The sequence below is a fragment of the Sus scrofa genome, chromosome 5 (genome assembly GCF_054392235.1).
Source record: "Sus scrofa isolate SSC_HxYL_T2T_F1_AM1 chromosome 5, Sscrofa_HxYL_maternal_Yorkshire_Landrace_v2.0, whole genome shotgun sequence".
Taxonomy (NCBI): domain Eukaryota; kingdom Metazoa; phylum Chordata; class Mammalia; order Artiodactyla; family Suidae; genus Sus; species Sus scrofa.
In genome coordinates this window covers 82,432,943-82,460,829 of record NC_139387.1, presented here as the reverse complement: position 1 = coordinate 82,460,829, position 27,887 = coordinate 82,432,943, and the positions used below count along the sequence as shown (strand labels likewise).

Below are 27,887 nucleotides of genomic sequence, written 5' to 3'. Positions count from 1 at the left end.
AGCCCTGATCTAATAGGATTAGTGTGCTGATAAGAGACAGCCGGGGGTTCCCTCTCTCTCCAGTCTCCGAGGGAAGACCACATGAAGACGTAGTAAGAGAAAACGTCTGTCTGCAAACCACGGGGAGAACCTTCACCAGAAGCTGGATCAGCAAGAACCTCTATCTTTTTTATTTTTTAATTTTTTTTGGGGGGGGGGTGAAATCCTTATATGATTCTTTTTTTTCTCCCATTTTTAAAGTTTTATGAAGTTTAGTTGATATGCCATGTCGTGATCCTTTCTGCTGTATGACAAAGTGGATCTGTTATACAAATACACACATCCATTCTCTTTCTGATTCTTTTCCCACATAGATTATCACAGAATACTGGGTAGAGTTCCTTGTGCTATACAGCAGGTCCCCATTGGCCTATCATTCCATACACGTCCATGTGCATATATATGCCCATCCCAGACACCCCAGTCCAACCACCCCCACCTCTCCCCTTTGATAACCATAAGATTTTCAAAATATGTAAGTCTGTTTCTGTGCTGAAAATAAGTTCATTTGTATCTTTTTTTCAGAGTCCACATATAATATATCAGACCCTCCATCTTGAATATCTACCTTCCAGAACTATGAGAAAACAAACTTCTCTTGTTTAAGCCTCCTAGTCTATGGTATTTTGTTCTGGCTGCTTGAGCAGATTAATGAAGTGTTATAGTTGATTTATTATCTACCATGTTTATAATTGTTTTCTCTCTGTTGCACTTTTTTTCTTTTTTATTCTTTTTATTTTCTTTTTTCTCTTCTTTATTTATTTACTTCTTTGTCTTTTTAGGGCCACACCCATGGCATATGCTGGTTCTAGGGCTAGGGGTTGAATCAGAGGTGTAGCTGCCAGCCTACCCCATAGCCACAGCACCACCAGATCTGAGCCATGCCTGTGACTTACACCACAGCTCATGGCAACACCAGATCCTTAACGCACTGAGCGAGGCTAGGGACTGAACCTGTGTCCTCATGGATGCTAGTCAGATTTTTTTCCACTGAGCCATGATGGGAACGCCTCTCTTTTTCATTATTTATGTATTTATTTATTTTAGTTTTTTTCTCTTTCATTTTTTAAATCCTGCTCTCATTTTCTGCCTGCTTAGGCTGATTTGGATTGAACATTTAATATGATCCTATGTTCTCTCCTCTCTTAGCATATCGATTATACTTTTTTGGGGGGTTGCCCTAAGGTTTGCATTTATAGCTACTAACTAATGTAAATCCACTTTCAAATCACTGCTTCATATGTGGTACAGTGACCTTTACAGCAGAATATTACCAATCTCACCTATCTCTTAACAACCTTGCATTTCATTCATCCATAAGCCTAATTGCCCAGAATAGTATTGTTTGTTACAGCAGTTTTATTAATTTGAAGAAATAGTTTTGTATTTAAGTACTATTATTTAATAGTTCAGATTATTTAAGAAGAAGAAAAGTAAAATATTTTATTATTATGTTCCTTTATTCCTTCTCCAGCTCTCTTTCTTTCTTGATATAGAATAAAATTCTATGTAATTTTCCTACTCTCTGAAGAACTTCTAACATTTATAGGGCAGGCAATTAATAAATGAATTGTTTAAAGAAAGTATTTTTTCTTTTTTATGGGTGATAATTTTGCTGAGTATTGAATTCTAAGTTGATTTTTCGCTCAACTCTTTAAATACTTTACTCTCTTCTTGTTATGCAGTTTCTGATGAGAAGGCCAGTGTAACTTTTACTCTTATTCCTTTTCAGAAGACATATTTTTTTTCTCTGCCTTCTTTTACAGTTTTCTCTTTTTCTTTTGTTTTCCTTCAGTTTGAGTATGGCAGGCCTATGATATTAATTATGCTTGGTGTTTTCTAAGATTCCTTTACCTGTGGTTTAGTGTCTGTCATTGATTTTGGAAAATTCTCAGACTTCATACATTTTAGTATTTCTTCAGCTTTGTTTTCTCTTTCTTCTCCTTCTGGTATTCCAATTACATAACTGTTTCATCTTTTGAAATTGTTCCACAGTTCGGATTTCATGGTTTTTGAATTTCTATTCTTATTTTTTTTCCTCTCTCCATTTCAGTTAGAAAGTTTCTAATGACATATCTTCAAGTCCACTTATTTTTTCCTTAGCTGTATTTTGGCTATTGATGAGCCTGCCAAGGCTTTCTTTTTTGGGGGGAGGGGGCTACACCTGTGGCATATAGAGGTTCCTGGGTCAAAGACTGAACCTGCACTCAAGCAGTGAACTGAGCCTCTATAGTGATATGATGAATCCTTAACCTGATGTGCCACAAGGGAACTCCCGTGGCATACTTCATTTTGATCATAATTTTTAATTTTTAGCACTTCATGTTTATTCTTTTGGATTTTTCATCTCTTTGTTTATAGTACCAATATGTTCTTCTCCCTCTTCATTAGAGAACTTGATATGTTAATCATAGTATTTATATTCCCTAACTGATAATTCTAAAATCTATGCCATCTCTGAGTCTGGTTATTATGCTTGCTTAGTCTGCTTAGACTATGTTTGAGTCTTGCCTCTTAGCATACCTTGCAATATTTTGTGGAAAGCTGGATATGCATAGGATTATAGGAACTGGGTAAATACACAACTAGTGTGAGGTTTTATGCTAATCTGACTGGGGCCTGGGCCACATTTAATGTTTATTGTAGCTGTAGAGAACAGAGGCTTCCATTTCCTTTAATGTTCTTTTTTATGTCTCCCCTCTTATCTTGGGTTTCCCAAAGAACTGCTTCTTAAATAGAGTTTGTATCTTGCAACCCTTTCAGCTGTAATCCACTCTTATTATACTGAAGCCCTGTTGGTGTGACAGTAGGGTTTGGGGTAGGAGAAATGTTCTACAAATTTTATGTTCTACAAACTTTAAGTCTTTTAGTGGGTCTCTGTCTCTGGACTGTGACTTTTATAAATGTTCTAATTTTTTTTTTTCCTCTTTGGAGGTGAGACAGGAAGGTCAAAAGGAAATGGAGTGGGATAAGTGCCCTTCCCCCGGGTGGGTAGGACCTAGTAAAGTTGTTTTTCTTAGAAAGTAGGCTTTTGTTATGGAGAATTATTTTTCTCAGAATAATTTCTTTTCCCTGCTCCCTGCAAGAAAAAGATGAATTTTTTCTTGGCTGTTCACACACATGAGAACTTGGGGATTCCAGGAAGTGAACTCAGGAAAGTGTGGGGGCCCCTTAAGACGTGTCCCCCAAGAGTTCTCACTCTCAAGCTAGTCCTCACTCAGACTCTAAGTCAACAAAATGATCATTTAAATGTTCCTACCAGTTTTTGGCTCCAGTAGCTTCTAATCCAGAAAAGCTGATGTCAGCTGCAATTATTTGTGTTTGTTGTGAGTCTGTATTCACCTATTTGTCCAACTTTTTCCAGGGTGGAAGTTTGCCCTGTGACCTCAATTCTCTGATGAGACTAAGAAAAGTTGTTGATTTTTAGTTAATTCCTGGTATAAATATGGGTGCTTCCAAGTTCTTAATAGGTTGTAGCTGAGACCAGAAGGGTTTTACTTCTCTATTTAAATGATCAACTGCTCATTTGTTTCATTTTTTTATTATAGTACAACTGAGTTTCAACTGAGTTTAAGCACTTGAATTAACATTGCAGAAGAACTCGGAGTTCCCGTCGTGGCACAGTGGTTAACAAATCCGACTAGGAACCACGAGGTTGAGGGTTCGATCTCTGCCCTTGCTTAGTGGGTTAAGGATCCAGCATTACCATGAGTTGTGGTGTGGGTTGCAGACGCGGCTTGGATCCCGAGTTGCTGTGGCTCTGGCGTAGGCTGGTGGCTACAGCTCCGATTAGACCCCTAGCCTGGGAACCTCCATATGCTGTGGGAGCCGCTCAAGAAAAGGCAAAACAACAAAATAAATAAATAAATAAATAAATAAATAAAATATTGCAGAAGAACTACCACCGATTGGTTACAAATTGTTTCAGCCTATAGAGATGGGATTCGATTAGGCTTTCCTTCTATTTTTCTCTAACACTACTACCCCCACTGCCCCACTTTTCAAATTAAATACCAAAGTCTATTAAACAACTTCTGGCATGTTCTGTTCAAAATAAGAAAATAGGAGTTCCTATTGTGGCTCAGTGGGTTAAGAACACAACATAATGTCCATGAGGATGTGGGTTCTATCCCTGGCCTCACTCGTTGGGTTAAGGATCTGGCATTGCCACAAACTGCAGTGTGAACCACAGAGGCAGCTTGGATCCACTGCCGCTGTGGCTGCGGTGTAGGCCAGCCATTAAAAGAAAATAGAAGAAGAAAAACAACAACAAAATACTCAACATTGATGGATTCCTGCAAGTGGCCTTTAAGTGTAATTCAAAAGAAAGATGTGGTCATAGCTCACTTGCACTTCAGTGAAACCCTAGGACATCAATTTGGATTGACTGGTGCAATAAAGAGACGTAGAACCTAGATGGAATTCCATTGTGCCCACTAGCTCTCCAGGCTTCCTTTCTCAGTGCTAGTGAGTCCTTCTCCCTGGACTCACATTAATCTTTCCTTGTTCGTGCCCTGCCCCTACTCAGATGCCAGGTTATGATCCTGGAACCATCTGCCCAGAATTACCTAGGCTGTGTGATTAAAAGTACATGTTCTAGATCTTGAGTCAGAGTCTTGGGGATATAGAATCTGGAAATATAACTCCATCTTAATCCACCATAGGTTCTATATTCACTTAAATTTCAATGCTGCCGCTTTTATTTTCTTCTTTATTTTTTATATATTTAAAAAAATTAAAGTATAGTTGATTTATAATGTGCTAATTTCTTCTGTACAGCATAGTGATCTAGTAATACATTCTTTTTCTTATACTATCTTTTTTATCATGTTCTAGCCCAAGAGACTGGATATGGTTCCCTGTGCTGTTCAGTAGGACCTCATTGCTCATCCATTCTAAGTGCATCAATGCCACCACTTTTAGACTGAACATCTAAGAAAGCACCAAGTTAACAGTCTGAATGCATAAGATGCAATTCAAAGGTATCAAGTGGGCATATACTACCATTGTGCTATAAAGAACATAAAAGGAAGAAAGTCTGATCCATGCCTTCAAAACACAATAGTAGGAGGCATAGAACACACTGACTAATTACAATGCTTATCAAACTTAGAGACCTGTCATACAAAATGTAGGAAGAACGGCTTCTGAGTAAGGGGATCAAGTAGTGACATTTATATTAAGCTTTGAAAAATGTGGAAGGGAAGGTGTGTGTTCCAGGCAGAGGGAACCTCAGGGGCAATAGCAAGGACCTCGGCAACGATTGGGGATTATGGGAGAATGGGAGGAGGAGATGAAACCAGAAAGTAAACTGGTGACAGCCCTTCCCATTTTAAGGAATTCTGCTTTATTAAAAGAAAAGAGGGAGAGGAATTATGGGAGGTTTCTGAAGAGTGAGTGACACTATGAAATATTGTGGCAGAAATGTGAAAGGAAAGATTAAGATGAAAGACAGATGGGATGTCGTGGTAATAATCCATGTGATGGGTAATAGAAAGCTAGTCTGGGTGGGCAGCAGTGGAGGTGGAGAAGAAGGTCTTCAAAGTATATTAGAAGAGTTGAGATTTGCTGCCAGGTTCAATTTATTTTTAAAAAGTATTGAACAATATCAAAGTTGAGGTGGAGGTTTGTGGCTTGTAGATGAGCAGTGACAATAGTCAAATACCATCAGACTTAAGTTGATTGGATGATACGCCCACCTAGATGCTTTTGTAGACAAATGTCTCTGAGATTTTGAGATGATGATTACCTACTATGTACTAAAGGTAGCATGTCATAATGAAAGCAGATCTTAGACAAAATTCTGCCTTCCACTTTGACATGTATTAAATATTTTCTAAATTAGACATAAAACAGTGCATACAGTCTGTCATGTAGTCTTATCCACATCCCATCTCTCTGTGCTCTTAAGTGACTTACTGCAACTTGCGTGAAATGTTCACCTGACGCAGACTGAATAATATCTGAGAGGCAGAATGTGGTCACTTTTCTAGTAATCATCAAGAAACAAGGATTTGCTGATCCAGTGGCTGGAACCCAAAGGGTTCTCTAGGGATTAGGTCTCCAGTGCCTTTTCTACAAGTGCAATTCATCGGGAGACCCCTTGTGGATCATCAGGATAAGGACCCAACGTAGTCTCTGTGAGGATGTGGGTTTAATCCCTGGCCTCGCTCAGTGGGTTAACGATTTAGTGCTGCTTCAAGCTGCAGCACAGGTCGCAGATGCAGCTCGGATCCTGCAGTTCTGTGACTGTGGCATAGGCTGACAGCTGCAGCTCCCATTTGACCCCGGGAACTTTCATATGTTGCGGGTGCAGCCCTAAAAAGGAAGGAAGGAAAGAAAGAAGGAAAGAAAGAGGAAGAAAGAAAAAAATGCAGTTCATGGGATTTGCTAGGTTCTTATTCTGGGTTCATCTAAAAAATGAGAAGTATCATTAAAACATCCCTATCATTTGAATATCATTAATTTTACCAGTGAGAGTTCATTTCCAGCATTCATCATACTATGTAGTAAGACCAGTTCAGAGATCAACATGACTGGAACACTGTGGAAGGTACTCTGGAGAGTAGCCTCTCTGACCTAATGCTAGCTTGCTAGCTGACCGCCCCCTAGAAATGAGATTTCCTATTAGGACCACTTGCTACCTAGAACATACATTAAACAAACATTCACGCATTTGCGTCACTATATATTGAAGTATTTTAAAGTAAATTTTATATATTATAACACCAAGTTCTGGAATATAAGAAGAGAAATGGTTTTGAGGAAGGAAAAATAATTTGCTTATGTAAATCCTGACATTTTACAAAAATATATAGCTGTGCATAATAGGAGGATGTTTGATCATTGAAAACAATTTCTTTTCAAATTCACTTATTCTTTGCTCTTCTTCGGTTCTATGTACAATCCTCTGCCAACAGACACATATAGCAAAAGCTAACAGCAGTTTCCCACTAGCAGTTTTTTTCCTTGGGAATCTGCATTTGAGCAAATTGGTTTTCCAAAGCAATAAGAAAGAAAGATTATCTCAGAGCCAAAAACTGGCCAAGGAAATGACACATTCCAACATGTATGAATTTTAAGTGTGGCAATTCTCACAGAATGCTGCAGAAAATGGAAGCATACAATATGTTTGTACTCAAATTCGACTCTCATACTGAGATGTCTTCACCTTAAATTCTATGAGATGTTGCAGGGAGGGCATGAAAAGTAGATTCTGTTTGTCTGGCCATGGCAAATGTTCACAATGGCACAGGCAAAAGGATGGAATGAGCCTGTAAAAAAAGAATCTCTCTGATTTCTTCTTTACTCTTGCTGTCTTCCCATCATGCTGCTAGTATGAAGTCTGGGTGTGCAGCCCAGAGCCAGGCTATGCATATTGTTGGGGAGGAAGAAATTGCCCTCTACCCTTCTGGTTCTTCTGGATGATCTAAGAATTAAATTGAGAGATGAGGCACGTTAACAGGAGAAAAATCAAACAAAGGCGTTTTTTTGTTTTGTTTTGTTTTTGTTTATTTGTCTTTTTAGGGTTGCACCCGTGGCATATGGAGGTTCCCAGGCTAGGGGTCCAATCGGAGCTGTTGCTGCCTGCCTACACCACAGCCACAGCAACGCCATATCCGAGCCCTGTCTGCCGCCTACACCACAGGTCACGGCAAGGCTGGATCCTTAACCCACTGAGCAAGGCAAGGGATTGAACCTGAAACCTCATGGTTCCTAGTTGGATTTGTTTCTGCTTTGCCATGACGGGAACTACAAAACAAAGGTTTAATCATATGTACGCAGGGAAGAGATCCAGGAAAACTGAGTCACTCACCAAAATGGCCAAAGTCCTTCCCTCCAATACTACCTTCAGCTAAAGGCAAACGAGGGCATTGAGGGTAGTGGTTTAAGAGCTCAAGGTGGAGGAAGGAAATCTGCAAGAAGGTGGAAATGCAAATGTTTGGTACATAAGTGTTTGTTGCGCCAGGCAGAGACAATGGGGCACAGAGTGGACCGTGATGTCCAGGCCCTGCCTAGCTGTTTCCCCCACCACAACCAACTCATGTTCTTTGCAGAGATCTCTGATGATAGCTCTATTCTGGGAAAAGGCTCTCTATCTACATTCTTTTAGGTAGTTTGGGGTAAAGTCAAAATTTCTTCCCCGAGTCTTTTTGGTCTAGATAATTTTTATCTCAAAATAATCCACAAGGAGTTCCCATCATGGCTCAGGGGTAATGAACCTGACTAGTATCCATGAGGATGCAGGTTTGATCCCTGGCCCCGTGTAGTGGGTTAAGGATCTGGTGTAGCCATGAGCTGTGTTGTAGGTTGCAGATGAGGCCGGGGTCTTACATTGTGTGGCTATGGCATAGGCAAGCAGCTGTAACTCTGATTTGACTCCTAGCCTGGGAACTTACTTCCATATGCCATAGGGACAGCCCTTAAAAAAAGCCAAGAAAAAACCAAAAAAAAAAAAAAAAAAGTCCACAAGCCAAAGAGATATTTTGGCATGGCAAGATTTGCTCTCCTACAAATATTACATATCTATAGATGACATATGTATCTATACATTTGATTCTGACTAGTTCTGCAATGTTGTCCAAGTTCTGGAGCTTCTCTTGGGCTCAGTTTCTTTATAAAAAGGAGGAACTGATTATGCCCCTCACAGAGATTACGAGAGGGTCAAATGAGCTAATAATACATGTGAAGTGCTTAACCAGGTGCGTGGCTTGCAGTAAAGGACTCGGTAAACATTGCTGGTTACTATCTTCACTGCAGTGCAGTGTTGGGTGAGACTGAACTCAAAATTGTTGCAGCAGTTGTGGTCCTTTGCTATGGCCCTGTCGTTATTTTCTTTGTTGGGTAGACCCATCGATTTACCCCGCGGCTATTCTGTTTTTAGGTAGGAGTCTTTCGAGTAGTTCTTAGTCATATAAGGTAAGGCTGATTCCCCTTGAAGAAGAAAGAGCAGGGCATTCGGTCTGGGACAAGGGAAGTCCTTCTCAACACCCTTTGGTACATGGAAAGAGTAAATATGGGGCCCAGAAGCCTGCTGGAAGGAAGACAGACCTGCATCACCTCTTTTGAGGTTCAATATTACCTATTAGCAATTCCATAATGGAATCCCATGCTTTCCATGGGATTTTGGAAAGGAAGGAATAACAATCCCTAAAGGGGTGTGTACCATATGGGAAGGGACAGGCTCAACATCAAGTTAAAAACTGCTTTGGGGGCAGGGCTGCTTCCTGTCCACCATGACGTCAAGGCTAAAGAACTCTCAGGACCCAGCATCCTGCCCACTGCATTATGCACTGCATAAAGGATGGCCATGCACTGAGGATAAATAAACAAAAGTGCTTCACTTTGGGAACCCAAAGAGTGGATGGGGGTGGGGGTTGATTCCTCTTGAGCCTATTCCTTTTAAGGGTATAAATTCCAAAGGGTGTCATCTCAGCAGTGTGAATCAACCTTTTGTGACTGAAAGGGACTCATTTTCAACAGCATCCACATTTGGCAACGAGGAATCAATAGTGATAATGGATGAGCAGACTTGCCATTTCTCTCACATCCGGATGGGGCTGAGTGGCCCAGGGTTAACAACTGAATGAGAACACACCAGGGTGGTGTTACTGGATTCTGGATAATCTGGGCAAGCAAACTTTAAAAGATTAGTTAGGAAAATAAAAGAGATAAAATCATACATTATGTAAAACTGTCAGACACATACATTGTATTCATCTAAACTTTCATTCACTTATCCATTTATTCATTCGTTCATTCCTTTATTTATTCAATATGTGCTTTTCGAAGGTGCCATTTAAGAGAGAAAGCTCTATGAGACATGTTTTTGTTTCATGAAGGGGCCAATAATCCCATCAACCAGACATACTCTGTGGAGTAGCACATGAAGAAATATCATTACGTTTAATTTTTTACTATCTTGACAATGAAACACTGTATACTCAGAAAAATCCAAATCATCACCCAGTCACACGTACTGAAATGTTTCAGTGTGTGTGTGGGCACCTGTATGCTCACAAGCTTTGGGTTTACAGATTTGGGGGAGGGCAAAATACTTATACTAACCTGCTTGATTTTACTGTAATGACTGCTATTTTGGTGTGGAAGTTAGTTTTCCAAAACAAAATAAAAGCTCCATGACACACTACTTGGAGAAGAAAACTCTAGAAAGCCTACCTGATGGGGTCTCCCTCATCCACCTGTGGAGACAATCCAGTATCAGATCCAGATCCCATGCAAGCACTGCTTGTCTTGTCTTATGATGCCCACACTGGAAGAGGTACTGAAGAGTACCTCTAGTCACCTAGCAATGAATACCCACCCAGTGCCAATCAGCCCTTATGGTTCTAGAATAAATACATTTACTCCTCTGTTACGGATTATCAGGTATTTCTGCATCGGTTCAATAAGGGCAATATTATTGATAGTGAAGTAAAAGCAGAGTTGCATCTATGTATCTGTCTTTGTTCCTTTGCTAACCTACTATATTCTTGATCTGTAGATGCTGGAATAAACACATCTTTTGGATGCAAGAAGACAGCTGATCCAGTAGTTCCTAATTAATGTAATCTTTTTAAAAAGCATTCCAACACCCTTAGAAAGTCTTTGAGCACCAGGGCAGAATGAGGAAAGAGCTCACCGCACTTACTTAAAAATTCCTGTGCATAGCAGCATCTCGCTGAAGTGTTCTAATCAGCTGCCAGGCAGGCAGGACTCCTCCTAGCTTGTGGACCGCCCCAAGGCTCACAGAAACATGGTGGAGAGGGTCAGGTTGACAGATTGTTTGTGTTGTCTTAACGAGCACAAATTAACTGGTTTTGCTGAAAAATCTCTCTGGATTATGACAGACAAAACATCCTCAACAACATGGTATGTTTTCACTGGACAGCTCTGGTTTCTTCTTGTGGAGGCTGCCAATCCGGCTTGCCTGTTCTAGTTTATACCTAGTTAAATTTTTTGCCATGATGACTCAGTTCTGGCAATTCCCCAAATATGCAAACACAATATTAGCAAGCAGACGCAGAATATGTCATGTTTGTTTTTGTTTGTTTGTGTTTGTTTTTGTTTTCACCTGGGGTTTCCAATGATAGAGGCTGACATCAACTGTTGAGTTGTTTTTTTCTATCTGTTTAATTCCTCTTTCAGGGTAAATGCTTTCTTGTGAGCATTAACATATAACACAAAGACCTCCACAGTTTGTGCTCACTCTCCTTGTATCCATTCATATGCCTCCGCAACCCTGACCAGCCTGCCATGCCATTTGCCACCATCTATAGATTTATCTGTTTTTTAATTTTAATTTTAATTTTTTAATTTTTTGACTTTATTTATTTATATCACATCTGTAGTTGTATAATGATCATAACAATCTGATTTCACAGGATTTCCATCCCACAGCCCAAGTACATCCCCCCACTCCCCAAACTGTCTCCTCTGGAGACCATAAGTTTTTCAATGTCTGTGAGTCAGCATCTGTTCTGCAAAGAAGTTCAGTCTGTCCTTTTTTCACATTCCACATGTCAGTGAAAGCATTTGATGTTAGTGTCTCATTGTATGGCTGACTTCACTTAGCATGATTGTTTCTAGGTCCATCCATGTTGCTAAAAATGCCAGTATTTCATTCTTTTTAATGGCTGAGTAATATTCCATTGTATATATGTACCACATTTTCTTGATCCGCTCCTCTGTCGATGGACATTTAGGATGTTTCCATGTTTTGGCTATTGTAAATAGTGCTGCAATGAACATTGGAGTACATGTGTCTTTGCAAGTCGTGGTTTTCTCTGGATAGATGCCCAGGAGTGGGATTGCTGGATCAAATGGGAGTTCTATTTTTAGTTTTCTGAGGAATCTCCATACTGCTTTCCACAGTGGTTACACCAATTTACAATCCCACCAACAGTGTACTAGGGTTCCTTTTTCTCCACACCCTTTCCAGCACTTATTGTTTGTAGACTTTTTGATGATGGCCATTCTGGCTGGTGTAAGGTGGTACCTCAGAGTGGTTTTGATTTGCATCTCTCTAATAATGAGTGATGTTGAACATCTTTTCATGTGTTTCTTAGCCATCCATATATCTTCTCTGGAGAACTGTCTGTTTAGATCTTCTGCCCATTTTTTGATGGGGTTGTTTATTTTTTTGGTATGGAGCTGCAGAAGTTCTTTATAAATTTTGGAGATTAATCTCTTGTCAGTCAATTCACTTGCAAAGATTTTCTCCCATTCTGTGGGTTGTCTTTTCGTGTTGTTTAGGGTTTCCTTTGCTGTGCAGAAACTTTTCAGTGTGATTAGGTCCTATTTGTTTATTTTTCTTTTTATTGTCAATACTCTAAGAGGTGGATCTGAGAAGATGTTGCTGTCATTTATGTCAGAGAGTGTTTGGCCTATGTTTTCCTCTAGGAGTTTGATAGTGTCTGGTCTTATATCTAGGTCTTTAATCCATTTTGAGTTTATTTTTGTGCATGGTGTTATGGAGTGTTCTAATTTCATTCTTTTCCATGTGGCTGTCCAGTTTTCCCAGCACCACTTATTGAACAAGCTGTCCTTTCTCCATTGTATATTCTTGCCTCCTTTGTCATAGATAAATTGGCTGTAGGTGCGTGGGTTTAATTCTGGGCTTTCTATCCTGTTCCACTGATCTATATTTCTGTCTTTGTGCCGGTACCATGCGGTTTTGATGACTGTTGCTTTGTAGTATAGTCTGAAGACCGGGAGCCTGATTCCTCCAGCTCCGTTTTTCTTTTTCAGGATGTCTTTGGCTATTCTGGGTCTTTGGCGCTTCCAAACGTACTTTAAAATATTTTGTTCGAATTCTGTGAAAAATGTCCTTGGTAATTTGATAGGGATTGCATTGAATCTGTAGATTGCCTTAGGTAGTATAGTCATTTTGATAATATTAACTATTCCAATCCACGAGCATGGTATATCTTTCCATCTATTTGTGTCATCTTTGATTTCTTTCATCAGTGGCTTATAGTTTTCAGAATATAGGTCTTTTATCTCTTTAGGTAAGTTTACTCCTACGTATTTTATTCTTTTGGATGCAATGGTAAATGGGATTGCTTCCCTAATTTCTTTTTCTGCTCTTTCATTGTTAGTGTATAGAAATGCCGTCAATTTCTGTGTATTAGTTTTGTATCCTGCGACTTTGCCAAATTCGTGGATGAGCTCTAACAGTTTTCTGGTAGAGTCTTTAGGATTCTCTAGGTGTAGTATCACGTCATCTGCAAATAGTGATAGTTTTATTTCTTCCTTTCCAATTTGGATTCCTTTTATTTCTTTTACTTCTCTGATTGCCATGGCTAGGACTTCCAAAACTATGTTGAAGAGTAGTGGCGAGAGTGGACATCCTTGTCTTGTTCCTGATCTCAGTGGGAATTCTTTCAGCTTTTCACCATTGAGAATGATGTTTGCTGTGGGTTTGTCGTATATGGCCTTTATCATGTTGAGGTAGGTTCCCATTATGCCCACTTTCTGAAGGTTTTTTTATCAGAAATGGGTGTTGGATTTTGTCAAAGGCTTTTTCTGCATATAGATTTATCTATACTCTATCAGTGGGTTACTTTTCTTTCCACACAAGGTATATGACCATGTAAACCAACTAAAGCACTGTCCATTGGGAAGAATTTCTCTTTCCAATGTCTTCCAAGACTATACCTGAATAAGTCATATTAGATTCGCTGTCCATATTCAGCTGACTCTCATATACCAAGCCATCCACAAACCAAACTTGGTTCTTTTCTTATTTGTTGGTTACTTGGGATCTGTCATAGTCCATAGAAGAGATGCGAGACATATATTATGATGACAGAGGTGGGTGCTATTTTAGTTCAGGCAGCTGTAACAAAAATATCATAGACTGAGTGGCTAAAACAATAAATAGTAATTTCTCACATTTCTGGAGGCTGAGAAGTTCAGGATCAAGGTACCAGTAGATTTGGTGTCTGGCAAGGGCTGGCTTCTAGGTTCCCAGACAGCTGCCTTCTTGTAAGTCTTACATGCAGAAAGAGTCCACTCTGGGCTCTTTGTCTTCTTCAAAGGGCACATATCGCATTCTGGAGTCTTTATTCACAAAACTTCATCCAAACCTGATTGCTTACCAGAGTCCCCACCTCCAAACACCATCACATTGGGGATTAGGCTTCGAACATGTGAATTTTTTGAGGAGATAAACATTCAGTTCATAGCAGATGCCATGGGGTAGGGGTCTGGACTACCTGCTCCTGCCCCTTACTTGGCTCTCTGGTCCTGCCTGTGCTTGATATCAGATGTATCACTTTCATCTTATAAGCAGCTGTTGCTGGGACTACCCAACCTGTAACTGGCCCATAGGCAATTTAGCTGTATGGTCATGTGATGTCCCAACCCTGTGTCATGTCAGGATTGCTTTACACATATATTTCTCTGCTACAGATGGCAAGTCCATGCAAACCTGGAAGCCTTTTACACTGCCTGGTTTATGGACCGGGGCTGTATTTCTGTATGTGAAATACAGCTTGTTAGGCATTATCAATCTTCTTTTTCATCCTTTTTTTGTGTGTGGTAGCAGATGCAAGATCCAATAATTTTTTTTCTGCACCTACAGCATATGGAAGTTGAATCCGAGCTTTAGCTGCAGCAATGCCAGATCCTTAACCCACTGCATCACAGCAGGAGCTCCAAGATACACTAATTTCAATGGAGAAGTCCCAGCATGTTCTTAACCATACCATTGAACCACTAAAAATTTTATGAATGTGTCGGGCCCTTGAATTTTTTCAAGGGCCATATCCAACCCTATGGGGCATATATCTCTTACTAAGATCTTCTGTATCCTAGATATCTTCTGCTCATTGGGCCATACAAATATAATCGCATTGATAAAATGAGTCAACGTGAAGTTCTGTAGGATGTCTAGATGATCCAGAGTTCTTTGGACCATGTTTTGATGAAGGGCAAGAGAGTTCTCTGTCAGTAACAAAAGAAATGAATCGTTTTGTTTGACCCACAGAAATAGAAGTGGCTTCAGAGATTCCTTTCTGATTAAGACAGAGAATAATGCATTTGTATTGCCTCAAGAAGGGTGTATCCCTGGGCAAGGAGGCTCTTTGCAGCTGAGGCTCACTTGAGGAGCTGACAGCTGAATGTGTCAGTTAACTGCATCTCTGGCAGCTGGGCAGCACATCTCCATGTTCATCATGAGTCATTAAGAGGTTTTTTTTAATAGGAGGAACCCTCCTACACTGTTGCTTGGAATGTAAATCGGTACAACCACTATGGAAAACAGTATGGAGGTACCTCAGAAAACTAAATATAGAACTACCGTATGATCTAGGAATCCCTCTCTTGGGCATATATCCAGAAAAAAACTTTCCTTAAAAAAGACACATGCACCTGTATGTTCCTTGCAGTACTATTCACAATAGCTAAGATATGGAAACAATCTAAATGTCCATCCACAGATGATTGGATTAAGAAGATGTAGTATATACACAATGGAATACTACTCGGCCATAAAAAAGAACAAAATAATGTCATTTGCAGCAACATGGATGGAACTAGAGACTCTCATCCTGAGTGAAGTAAGTCAGAAAGAGAAAGACATACTCTATGATATCACATATCTGGAATCTAATATTTGGCACAAATGAACCTTTCCACAGAAAAGAAAATCACGGACTTGGAAAACAGACTTGTGGTTGCCAAGGGAGATAGGGAGGGAGTGGGATGGATTGGGAATCTGGGGTTAATAGATGCAAACTATTGCATTTGGAATGGATTAGCAATGAGATCCTGCTGTGTAACACTGGAAACTGTATTTAGTCACTGTGATGGAGCATGATGGAGGATAATGTGAGAAAAAGAATGTATACGTGTGTGTGTGTGTGTATGAGAGAGAGAGAGAGAGACTGGATCACTTTGCTATACAGCAGAAAATTGGCAGAATACTGTAAACCAACTATAATGGAAAAAATAAAAACCATTTTAAAAAAAGAGGTTTTTATTGGTATTGGTGCTCTTTTTTTTGACAATTAATAGCTAAACTGAGGGGTTTTTCCCCCTCCTTTTTAAAGGAGTGGACCAGAGCTAGAACTAAGATGATTAGCTTTCCATGTTTGCATGTTATTTGTGCATAGAAACCCAGATGTATCTGCCTTTTCATTCCTCCATCTATGGACTTAGGTTAACTTTTTAAAGAACAGTACATGTTTCACTTCATTGTATGAGTTGAAAGCTTTGCAAGTAATCTTTCAGTCCTTACAAAGGATCGTCTTTTCTGAGGCCCTTAAACGGGATGTCCTAACCCATATTGGTCACTATTTTCCCGCTGCCTGCAGTGAACTCTCAAACTAAGAGTCCCAGTTAAAACAAGGCTTGGTCGGTGTGTCATCTTCACCCAGGCAGGGGGTGAGTATTTTGTCCAGTTGTGAAGAGGGAGGCTAAAAACAACAGAGTCAAGGCTAAGTTGATTTAATGATCGTATTGTATTGATGGGGTCTTGACGTCCATTCTTGGTCAGAGTGATCTTTTAAAATATGCTATATCTAGGAGTTCCCGTCGTGGCGCAGTGGTTAACGAATCCGACTAGGAACCATGAGGTTGCAGGTTCGATCCCTGGCCTTGCTCGGTGGGTTAACGATCCGGCGTTGCCGCGAGCTGTGGTGTAGGTTGCAGACTCGGCTCGGATCCTGAGTTGCTGTGGCTCTGGCGTAGGCCGGTGGCTACAGCTCCAATTGGACCCCTAGCCTGGGAACCTCCATATGCTGCAGGTACAGCCCTAGAAAAGGCAAAAAGACCAAAAAAAAAAAAAAAAAAAAAAAAAAAAGCTGTATCTAATGATAGCATCTCCTGCTTAAAATTCTTTAGAGGTTTCCCATTTTCTTCAGAAAAATGTGCAAAGAACTCAACGTGGTCAGCAGGCATCTGCCCCTGCCCACCTCTCTCATCTGAAAGGAGATAGAGACATAAGAGTAAGCCTTCAAAAAAACTAGAGAGAGAGAGAGAAATGTACTATAAGAAAATGATTATACAAATAATCACTTGATTAGACTTATGGGAGCACTGCCATTACTTCTTTTTTTGAACGTAGACTCTTGTAAAAGCAGCTGCAATCTTTTCTACCTCAGCTAGGTATTATTTTCTGGCTTTTGTTTTTATTTTCACAAGAATGTCCTTCTACTTGTGAATTCAGCTTGGGTCAGTCACTGAGTGACTCCTACCAAAATTTATCAGTGTCCTTGGATAATATCTGCAGCAGTGAGGTCTGGTCTCAAAAGCCAGCTCCTGTTTGGGGTGGGATGGGTATTAAGGTATCTCTTTTTCCCATACAATGTGTCTGATGGGCAGGGCTAGAATACAGCCTTGTTTCTTGCCTGCAGTCCAGCTCTACTGGGACCCTTCCCGGAATCCCACACCACTTACATAGAGACGCCAACTACCCTAGAAAAGGAAAAGCAGTCCATCTCCCAGCTCTGGGCCATCCCCGTGTCCCTCCTTGGGCCTCTCCCAGGAATGCTTCCTGCTTCAAGCTGGACAGATTGCTCTGAAGCCATGACAACACCTTGACAGCTTTAGCAGTCTCTGTTGCTGCCCTTCCCCTCAGTACTTGATCCCTTGGATAAAGAGCATTTTCTGCCTTCTTGGACAACCATGGCCCTTTTAAACAGGTGAACCATGCAGGGAAATTAAACCCTTGGCCCTGGCTCCTGTTTTCCTTAATGTCCAGATGCATTCCTGTTTTTCAGTCTTGGGCTGTGACACATATTCAAGCCTTTCTCTGCTCTGTCCTTTAGAAAAGAAGACAGCAGGTGGGGCTAGTAGTGGGCTGGAGTAGGATGCAGCATACATTCCCTGCCTTGAGCTAAGAGGTGACTGATGATAAAATGCCAAGGAGACAGAAGGAGAGGACATGAAACATCTCCTCCCTAACGCTCCCCCCCACCCCCCATCCTCCTGCTAGATCTCAGGCTGGCAAAGCTGGCTTGGACAGTCACACGGAGCCCCCACGCTACAGATTCAGTTAGAGCTCTGTGCCAGTTTTCTGTTCTAGCCCATTCCAAACTAATCAAATTAATGGATGCTGCTGCTGGTTCTCATCACATGCCATTAAAATATAACTCTTTCATGAATAATTCTAAACACTGACTCAAAGCAATTGATTACAAGAACTACGTGTTTCAAATGGGAGGAATAATTGATGTTTTCAATATGTAAATGGCTTCTAAGGAATTCTGAGATCCAAGGTATAAGAGTACAGCTCTCATCACAGTTCATTTGAGTTCCCGAGCTCCTGACCTGTGTTTACTTTCCGATTTTGGCTTTCAGAGAACAATCTATAAACCCTGCAAACCTGTTCCATCATCTCCACTCTGTGGAGTCCTGCTGGTGGATTCCCTGAATGCTTTGGGTCTGCAGAGAGCTATGGACTGCTCACAAAATGATGTAGAATGAGGTAGCATATTTTCTTTCTTCTAAAAGACCAGCATCTCAGGGTACAGTCAGTCATCATGTTACTGCCTCCCCAAACAGTCACAGTGAAGAAGTCACCCATACCAACCTGTAGTAGAAGCAACTCACAAGTAGTAGTCATGTGAGGATATAGCACCTCTGTCTCAAGAATTAAAATGTGGAGTTCCAGTGGCTGCTCTGATTTGCTGCTCTTTGTTTTAATTGCTTCTAATGCTTTTCCTGCTTTGGGTCTCAGTACCTATCCTGAGGCACTTGAGGAAGAGTTGGCACACATTTTCTGGCTCAACTGTGACATTACCAGACAGCTAGATACACAGAAAACTCTCAAGACCCTAGAATCAAAAAATAACTGCTTCTTGGAATACGTCTAGATTCCCAAATGGCTGAATGAAAGGCCACCCAGTGGATACCTTGTTCAATAGCAACATGAGCAAGAAATGAAATTTTGTTGTGTGAGGGCACTGGGAATGTGGAGTTGCACACAATGATATTAAAAACCACTGGTGAACAGTAAGTGGTCACTGAAAAGGTGGAGTAATAGGATCATTAGACTCTAAAAAGATTGTTCTGGTAAAAGTACAGAAATGGATTACACTGGATAGGCTGAGCATTGGGAAGACCGGTTAAGACAACAAACACTGCAGTTATCCTGGGAAGAGAGATGACAGCTCTGCATGGCAGTAAGTGATAATGACAGACAGTAGGAGAGCAGACCTTTGAGACACAAAGCGTATACAATCTATTCCCACTGGAGACTTTGGACTTGTAAATGACAGGACCTCCTAGTTTTCTGGCATATTTAAATATTGCTCTTAAAATTCAAGAATGTTATAATGTGTTCAAAGATACTTGTACAGTAAATGATCATTATCAAATCTAAAGAGTCGTTGTTAGACTTGTCTTTCCTGATTGGGCCATTGCTCTTTCTCCCATGTTACACATTTTGTTTCAGTAACAAGTGACTGAATGCAGATCTCAAGACTTGGTTGGGTTGAAGTCTACTGGACTATCCAGATAAAATAATGCATTCAAGGCAAATATGTCTATAAGCTGAATGAAAAACTGTGACACTGCTTTAAAATGTCACTCTGTAAAGCACCATGGCTTGGCTGAGGTGTCACCTTTATTTCATGGGATATTCAGCTGGGCTCTTCCTAAAAGGGAAGGCTGGAGTGACACCCAGATTCAGAAATGGCTACCTCGACTGCATCCAAATACAGCCAGCAGATGCTGAAGAGCAAGGGCTCAGGTGTGTGTGTTGGCTCTCGTTTAAATGCAAAGACACAAGCACTTCCACTTCAGGATTTACGGAGGGTGGTGAATTACTGGCCTGATGAGAAAGTCCCGATACGAGAAGCTGGTAAAAAAATCATAAAAGGAAGGAAATAATTTAAGAACTCTACAGAGTGGAGGAAACCTGGAGGAATAAGTTTGGCCCAGCAGCTCCAAGGGATTATGGCCATTGATTTCAGACAATTCAGTGACTTGCTTTAAACGAAGGGATCTGGACTTCTGTGAAAAGTGAAAAGGGATTACATTGCCGTTTGTAGAGTTCAAAACAGCTACAGAGAGACAGAAAATGGGGAGCAGACAGCCTAACCCTGTTCAGTGGTGTCTAAAGCTGCTAGTGAAGGCAAGCCCAGTGGGCTCCCTTGAAAGGTGGGCACTAGGGGAGGACTGGAGCTCACATCTGTGTTATTACCTCTCATGTGCACAGCTTGCTGCAGTTCCCAGAGTGTGTTCACCTACAGACTTAGTGTGTTCTTTTCAAACACTGTGAGGTATTCCCATTTTGGGGATGAGAAACTAAAGGTTCATCGTGTTCCAGGGACACACTTTCTTTTCTTTTCTTTTTTGGCCACACCCTCAGCATATGGAAATTTCCAGGCTGGGGAGTGAACCCAGGCTGCTGTTGTAACCTGTGCCACAACTGTAGCAACGCCAGATCAAGGGACACGTTTTTAAGATCAGTGCTTGTCCCATCACATTTGCTCACCTTGGTAAAAATTTTCAAATTATGAATGGTTAGTTCATAACCGTAGTTGTTTCTAGAGGCCATATTCAAATGATGCTTTCTAAAACTGACCAATCATTTTTTTCCTGGTTCGAATATTCACAACTACCTATTCCTACCTTGACATCTGCCTGGGGGTACATTCAAAACAGGCACAGATCCATTCTTCCTCCGTCTCCCCAGGAAAGTGAAATCATGAAGGAAACCAATTCCAATATAATGAAACTGTATTAGGACCAATCTGTGCCTTGGTTTTATAAATGCAGCTTAAATCAGAACACCTGGCAATGAATGGAATGCTTCTGCCATTTAATTCAAACTTATCTGCTTCAATCATTTTACCTAACTGTAAATGGCTTCCAGACAGCTGTTAGAAATTATTTAACTTAGATTCTTGAGAGAGAAGAATTGCTAGAAATCAAGCATCTTATGGTTTTACAGTCATTCCTCGGGTGATCCTCAACAAATATCCTATTTGAAACAGACACTCTAGTTTGGATGGATGTTTCTGAAGGGTTGTAATGGAAAATAATGGGGCTTTGGAGTCAGACAAGCTTGAGGTCAAATCTTAACTCTGCATTTGCCAGCTCTATGACCTCGGGCAAGTTAATAAATTTCTCTGAACCTCAGTCTAATCATCTATAAGGAGAAATTAACCATACTCACCCTTAATGGTTAATGTGAGGATGACATTGACCTGGAATGATGTGTTTGCACATAGAAAACACTCAGTATACTATCACTTTGAGGACTGAATGGGTGAGGAGCATTTTGTAGTTCTCAATTATACCTTATAGTGGCCTTTCTCAATCACATAGGTTAAATTCTCATAAAGCCCAGGAGTACAATTCTTCAGGGTTAAAAAACTTAAGAGCTTATGAAAGATCTTGTGAGAGGACAGAGCTTAGAAAATAAACCATGAAATCCATTATATATGTTTTATATTCTCTAAAGTAAAAAAAAAAATTGATACTTCATACTCCATTAAAAATCAGCAGTGTTTTACACACATTAAAATCAGTAATACTACTAAATTAGTTTCTCACTAAAAATTTTTCAGACTGCCGATCACAAAGTACCCGCAAGATATTGTTGTTTACAAAGATGTTGGCTTTTATTTGCTGAGAATATGCTACAGACACTTTGTCCTCACGTTTGTTCTCCCATCAAGGATGCCACAGTACCTCTGAACTGTGGAGGGGTTGATTTTGTCCTTCTCTTCCTGTTGCCTCCTCCCCCAACATCTACATTTGTAGTTTGTTTCCTGGGTCCCAGGCTTCCTTTCCAGGGTCTTACTATGCTTCCTGGGGTAGATATGGCATAACTCGAGTGCCAGGGTGCTTAAGAAACCAGCCAACCTCTTGTGTAACCCCCCTCACCTATGCTGAACATAACTGTTTTGAGTCTCCTGCCTATCAGGTAGAAAAACTGCACACATGATAACTCTATGTTAAAGTTCTTTTCACAAAGGCCTTGCTCAACCTCCTGAAGTTTCAAAGCCCATTTGCACTAAAACTGCCATTTTTTCATTTCCAAATCTTCTTTGCTGCAGCCTCCATCCATGTTCCACCATCTGCCTAACCTTCTCTTTCTGTTATAAATATATGCCTCTTTTTTGAATTATCCTCGAGAAGAGTGACTTGTGAGCTCCAAATACTACATCTCAACTTCACTAGTTGCTCAAATTAGAGCACAGTTCTCTTCCAGCCTAAATGGTAGGAAGCCAACATTTATGACCTTGATTCTCCCAACTATACTTGTTCATATTAATCACAGTCACATGTACACAAACATGCTTAAAAATAAAAATAGGGATAAAGGAAAAAAAATACCAGCTTATCTGTTGCAGGACCAACTGAATTGCTCTCCCTCTTGTAACAGCCGGGCTGGCTAATTTTTAACAGCCGGGCTGGTGAGCGTTGGGTTCTGAGGGACAGAACTGGAAGAAATCTGGCTAAAGTGAGTAGGGAGTCATGTCATGGTCTGAGGGTGAAAAGCCAGGAAGAGCGTAATACCCAGATTGAGGTCGCATACCCAAGAATTTTAATTTAAAATAGGGGTCAGTTCACAGTGAGGATAGATAGGTGATAATGGTGGGATGCTGAGATTTTGGCTAAATATCAGATAATACAGTTGGCTTCACACATCAGAAGCCATCCATTATAGGGGCAGTTAAGAGTGACTTACTAACACATTTTTGTATTGGGTTGTGTTGGGACCCACAGGACAGCCAAATAAGGTTAACACATTTGCTCATGGAGTCCAGGATATAACAGCGGTATTGACTCCTCCCTTCAAATCTGAATGTCTGTGTTGGACAACTTTTTTCCACTGTACCATCAGCCAGTACTGCTATTGGGAGACCTGATTCAATAAAGTGAAAGGAGATTTTGTGCCTGGTGGATTCTTAGGATAAATGAAGAAGAAATAATTCTTAATGTTTCTAGTAGGATTCACTGGTGATTTTAGATGTGTTAGAAAATAAGTGAACATGCTAAGTGGCCTCCATGGGGAGAAGAGATAACTGATGGTGGTTAGTCAAGATACATGGGTATGTGGTGATCAGATTTATGTCCAGGCATATATTATCAGGGGCATAAATTCATAGCGTTTATTTAATTTTCAATTTAAACTTCTAATGAAGTACTCTACAATGTAGGCAACTAAAATTGTGTCAAATTAGTACAAATATAGCACTACATGGAAGAAAATAATATAATTACTAAACAGTAGGGAGTTCCCATCATGGCGCAGTGGTTAACGAATCTGACTAGGAACCATGAGGTTGCGGGTTCGATCCCTGGCCTCACTCAGTGGGTTAATGATCTGGCATTACCGTGAGCTGTGGTGTGGGTCACAGACGCGGCTTGATCCTGCATTGCTGTGGCTGTGGCGTAGGCCGGCAGCTACAGCTCCGATTCAACCCCTAGCCTGGGAACCTCCATATGCTGTGGCTGCGGCCCTAGAAAAGACAAAAAAAAAAAAAAAGAAAAAAAATTTTGATAAACTAAACAGTAGAAATATAGTTGTTTATAGTCCTTAAGCCTCCCTGCACTTAAGGGATCACATTTTTTATGCTTTCTTTAGAATTTTGGTTAGTAATTTTTCATCCTTTTTTAAAACTCTCCATTTCCTGAATTCAATACCTATTTTTTAGCTCTGTGGAGTCTAGTGACATATGACTCAGAATCTGAGACCAAACATGATGAATGGATGTGACTTGGACTTTGATTTCATTTCATTTTCTAATCTTTAATTGGTCTGGGTGCCAACGTGATGTGTGGGATCCAAGAGAGGTAGAGAAAGAAAATGGAAACCCATGTGGAGGTAAAAATGTCAAGACTGGTCCATACATTTGACTATTGGAAGCCATTGAAAGTTTGACTCTTGTTTGAGCATTAAAATGTCATCCCTGGAAATAAGTCCCTTTGATACGAAAATTCTTGGAAACTTTAAAGACATATTTTCTTATCATCTGAGAGCCAGCTTCTTTAGTCAGCCCCTAGAAAGACAAAGCATAGTGCTCTCAGGTTTGTTGCTTGGTTGGTTTTCTATCTTACTTTTGCTAATTAGATTCCTGCACTGAAGCACTTTTCCCTTACAACTCCCATAAAGATTCTCAAATAATATTTTCATAAGGACTGCCTAGTGACAATAAACAGTCACTTTTGAAATCAACTTCCTTCTTCATTCTACAAGACAATGACTTTCAGAATAAATAAAAAGATAGTCCTAAGTGGCATTATTTACTTGTCCCAAAGCCAAAAGCTGAATGTTCCATGCTATGCAAATTTGCTCCTGGCTAATTTTCCTCCACATCAGGGATAACACGATAAGTTTCTTTGGACAGAATGGTCAGTGGGTTACTATGGTGAGCTTGATCTCAGCAATTTCAGTGTCAAGAGATATTTATGATCCTAAGTACCCCATGCATGGTTATTAAAGGTAAAAGAAACAGCAGGGGCATGGTTCCAATTGCTTAGTAAACAATTGCAGAGGGATGTTTATTAAAGCTGGCTCTCAAGTGACAGATAAATGCATAGTTCTATTATGCATGCTAAGTTCAACATGCTGCAAGCTTAAAAGCAGATAGATCAAAACAAAGAGGTTTTAAAAAATCATAAAGACAAAATACAGCTATGTCAGTATGTGACGGGAAAATAATTTTGCCTTGAAAGTGATCTTCCCTAACCCCCTCAAGTAACATGTTACTACAATTTATGGAACAAAATTAAAAGCAAGTTGGGAGTGCTCCTCTTTGCTTGCTTGAGACTGAGTTAAAAAATATATATATTCTAAAGTGAGCTGCTGTTAAACTAAGATACAACTGATCTCTTCCATTATAAACAAAAAACTACATCACGTAATTCCTGATGCATAATTCTGATTTATTAATGTGCGATATTTAGATTTAAAAAAAACCCAAAACACCAAACACGCACACACAAAACAAACCAATAAACAGACTCATTCATGCATAACTTCTACCTCGCAAAGTTCCACAGCATGGTTTTTTAGAGGAGGGCCCTTGTTCAGGGTTGGAATATGTTTTCCAATTTTCACTGTCCAGAGCCATATTTGCAGACAGATGTACCAATACTGTAGATGGTAGGCTGCGCAACACTCATATGATTAAAACTTCAGTTCCTTGCTTTCTAGGGCTTTGTGTAAATGCCAATAAATTTGAGAGTTCACCTAACTGTGCCTCTTAACCTTTGTTCCCAAAGGTGAAGGGCAGGATTTTTAATCAAGTGGCAATTTATCTTTAATTAGGAAAACATAATTAGGTATTATTACCTAATTGCAATTACTGGTTGGAGAAAGTCATATTTCACAAGTAGTGACCCATGCTGGATGAGCGTTCTCCTATCTCAGAATTTTGCATGGGTATTTGGATGTGGCAGGCAGCCAATACAAATTCAAAAGTAACCACCATGCTTCTCTGCAGTCCAGCTGTCAAAGTCACCAATTCTGCTGCTGAATAAGAAACCCAGATGTACTTCCTGAGCCACATCTTGTCTATGTGTTTCCTGCTCAGACATCAAGTGTAGAAGAAAACAATTGTATTTAAAACACACAGACACACACACACACACACACACACACACACACACACACACACACACGTCAATTAGGCTAGAGAACTGTTCCACACTTGTTTCCGATACAGTTAAAAAGAGTTTAATGTCTCAAGGCACCACTATGGTTGAACATCAGATAACACGGGTAACCAGCTATTCTATTATGCTGTAAAGTCAGTAAGAAGCTTGTGCAAGTGTGAAAAGCAATCTCTAGAGGACTGTTAGATATACAGTAGGCACAGGTATCATAATACAAATAGAAAACAATGAGTCCTAGAAAAAGCATGTTGAGCACCGTTGTGGCCTTGTTTGTATTTCTTTACCTAACGCTACGTAAACCTTACATTTACAAAAGGAAAGACTAACCTTTGAAAGAGACACTCAAGGTTGCTTTGTGCGCTACCCTCAGAGAAGCGGATCTAGTTCGTGGGTGTACTTTTAGACGTCGTGGGCTCGGGGTCGGCCTCTGTCGCGCTGGTCGATTCATTCAGGTGCGAGCTCAGGTTCTCCGACGTGAGGTGGGAAGATTTGTAGACGATCTCGTTGAAGTCGGACCTGATGCACACCAAGGCGGGGTCGTTCAGCGGGTCTTCCACCGAGGCCTGCGTGTTTTCTCGCGTGATTCCCATGTCCTTGCTGTGTTCGGACGGGGATTTTCTTTTCATGCGCGTGTAAGTTTTATCTTGATTCTCCATGCCTTGCTCATTTTTCAGAAACCGTCCAAAGAACCAAATGAAGAATCCAAACCACACAAAAGCTATCAAACTAGGAACGAAAGCCAGGCACTTGACATCCAGGCTGGCCCCTATGAACCTGCTATGTAAGAACATGTCTCCTTCCACGTAGGTTTTGTTAGTCCGAGGGTTGGTGTGATTGGACCTCCATTCCCAGGACAGCTTGGTTCTGTTCAAATCCTTTAGACTCTCTGAGTCCTTCACTGTATATATCTTCTGCCCTGGGCCGATGTACTGTCCATATTCATGAGGCTTATAAAATATCTGGTTCTTCCACATGTTAAGATCCAAAATCAAGACCAGGAAGATAATTCCATAGTTAAACCATTTACCTGCATTAAAAAACAAATGCTGCATATGAGTCAAAGACCTTTGAAATGGCAATAGGGTTTTCTCCTATAAAATGGAGATAATGGTTTTATAGCGTAAGTTGTTCATGTTTTAGACCTGCTAATTTTTTGAGAGTGCCATGCTACCTACCATTAAGTGAATTGCCCAAGGGAATTTCCTAAATGGATTCTAGGCACTTGCAAATGTACCTGTAGATCCCAGGGCCAGTAATTTATGGTATTTACGCTAACTAGATGAAGTGTCCTAGTTTTTAAGGCACTACAGCTATACTCAAATTTGGTTCCATGTCAGTTATTCTCTGGAACATTTCAATTAAGTTTTAAAAACAAAGTTCTAATGAAATTCTTAGAGAAGTCTAATGTATGATTGAATATCCCTTACTGTTTTATAATTATGTCTGGGAAAGAAATAAATCATTTTGCAGTGCAAGCACAGCAGTACATCAATTGAATTCACATGGCTGTTTGTAGGTGACTGGTTGATTAAATCATTAGTTGATGTGATTCAGATCAATAATCCTTGAGCAAGACTTTAAAAATAATTGCATCAAATTCTCATTGAACAGAATCCATTAATCAGACATATAAATAGAGCCAAAGCTTTAGAAGACATGATTTGCAGAGATGGTAACTCCTATGATTTCTTTGTAGTATTTAAAAATCTTATATAAATAAGATTATTTATAGACATACTATCCAGTGAAATCTTTTATGTCTTTAAATGGAAAGAATGTGGGAAACTTTTCAAGGGGTACTAGATTCTACTATCAATTTTTGCTGTAATTATAATTTTTTGCAAATTTTACAATATCAAGTGTATCACAATAATACATTTAATACCTCATAGGTTTGCTATAGCAAGTTAAGTGGTATCTATATCTATATATAACGGTATAAAAGCTTCAGTTATAATTATTATATGTACTATACAAAATTATTGTATTTTATATTTAAAAATAGTGATACATGAGAGATAGGATCTTGGGCGAACTTGTTAAACTAAGATTGGTAAAAATGTATTTTGTAATATGTACTAAAATAGAACATATAGCAGTATAAAGCTATGATTATATAAGGAGTTTAGTAAAGTAGTTGATCCTCATCATTACACATTTGCAAGCTCCTATTATATGCAAGGTTGAAGGATTTTAATCCTGGGCTGCCTCTCAAACCTGCTAGCTATATGGCCTTTGGGTTAGTTTTTTAAATTCTCTAAACT

At 40.0% G+C, this 27,887-nt stretch overlaps 1 protein-coding gene across 12 annotated transcripts in view; it reads right to left on the bottom strand.

Moving 5' to 3' along the window:
- Window positions 1-27,887, bottom strand: part of TMEM117 (transmembrane protein 117) — a 567,603-nt gene that overhangs the window by 55,554 nt on the left and 484,162 nt on the right. For 9 of the 12 annotated variants that reach the window (XM_021092567.2, XM_084957214.1, XM_084957212.1 and 6 more), the window contains one exon: window positions 25,662-26,650. In XM_021092567.2, coding sequence (XP_020948226.1) covers window positions 26,004-26,650 — 647 coding nt within the window. In that variant the 3' untranslated portion in view covers window positions 25,662-26,003. Of the gene's footprint in view, window positions 1-21,427; window positions 24,006-25,661; window positions 26,651-27,887 lie in introns of those variants that run through there. The other 3 variants (XR_014804026.1, XR_014804025.1, XR_014804024.1) reach the window with 2 other exon arrangements.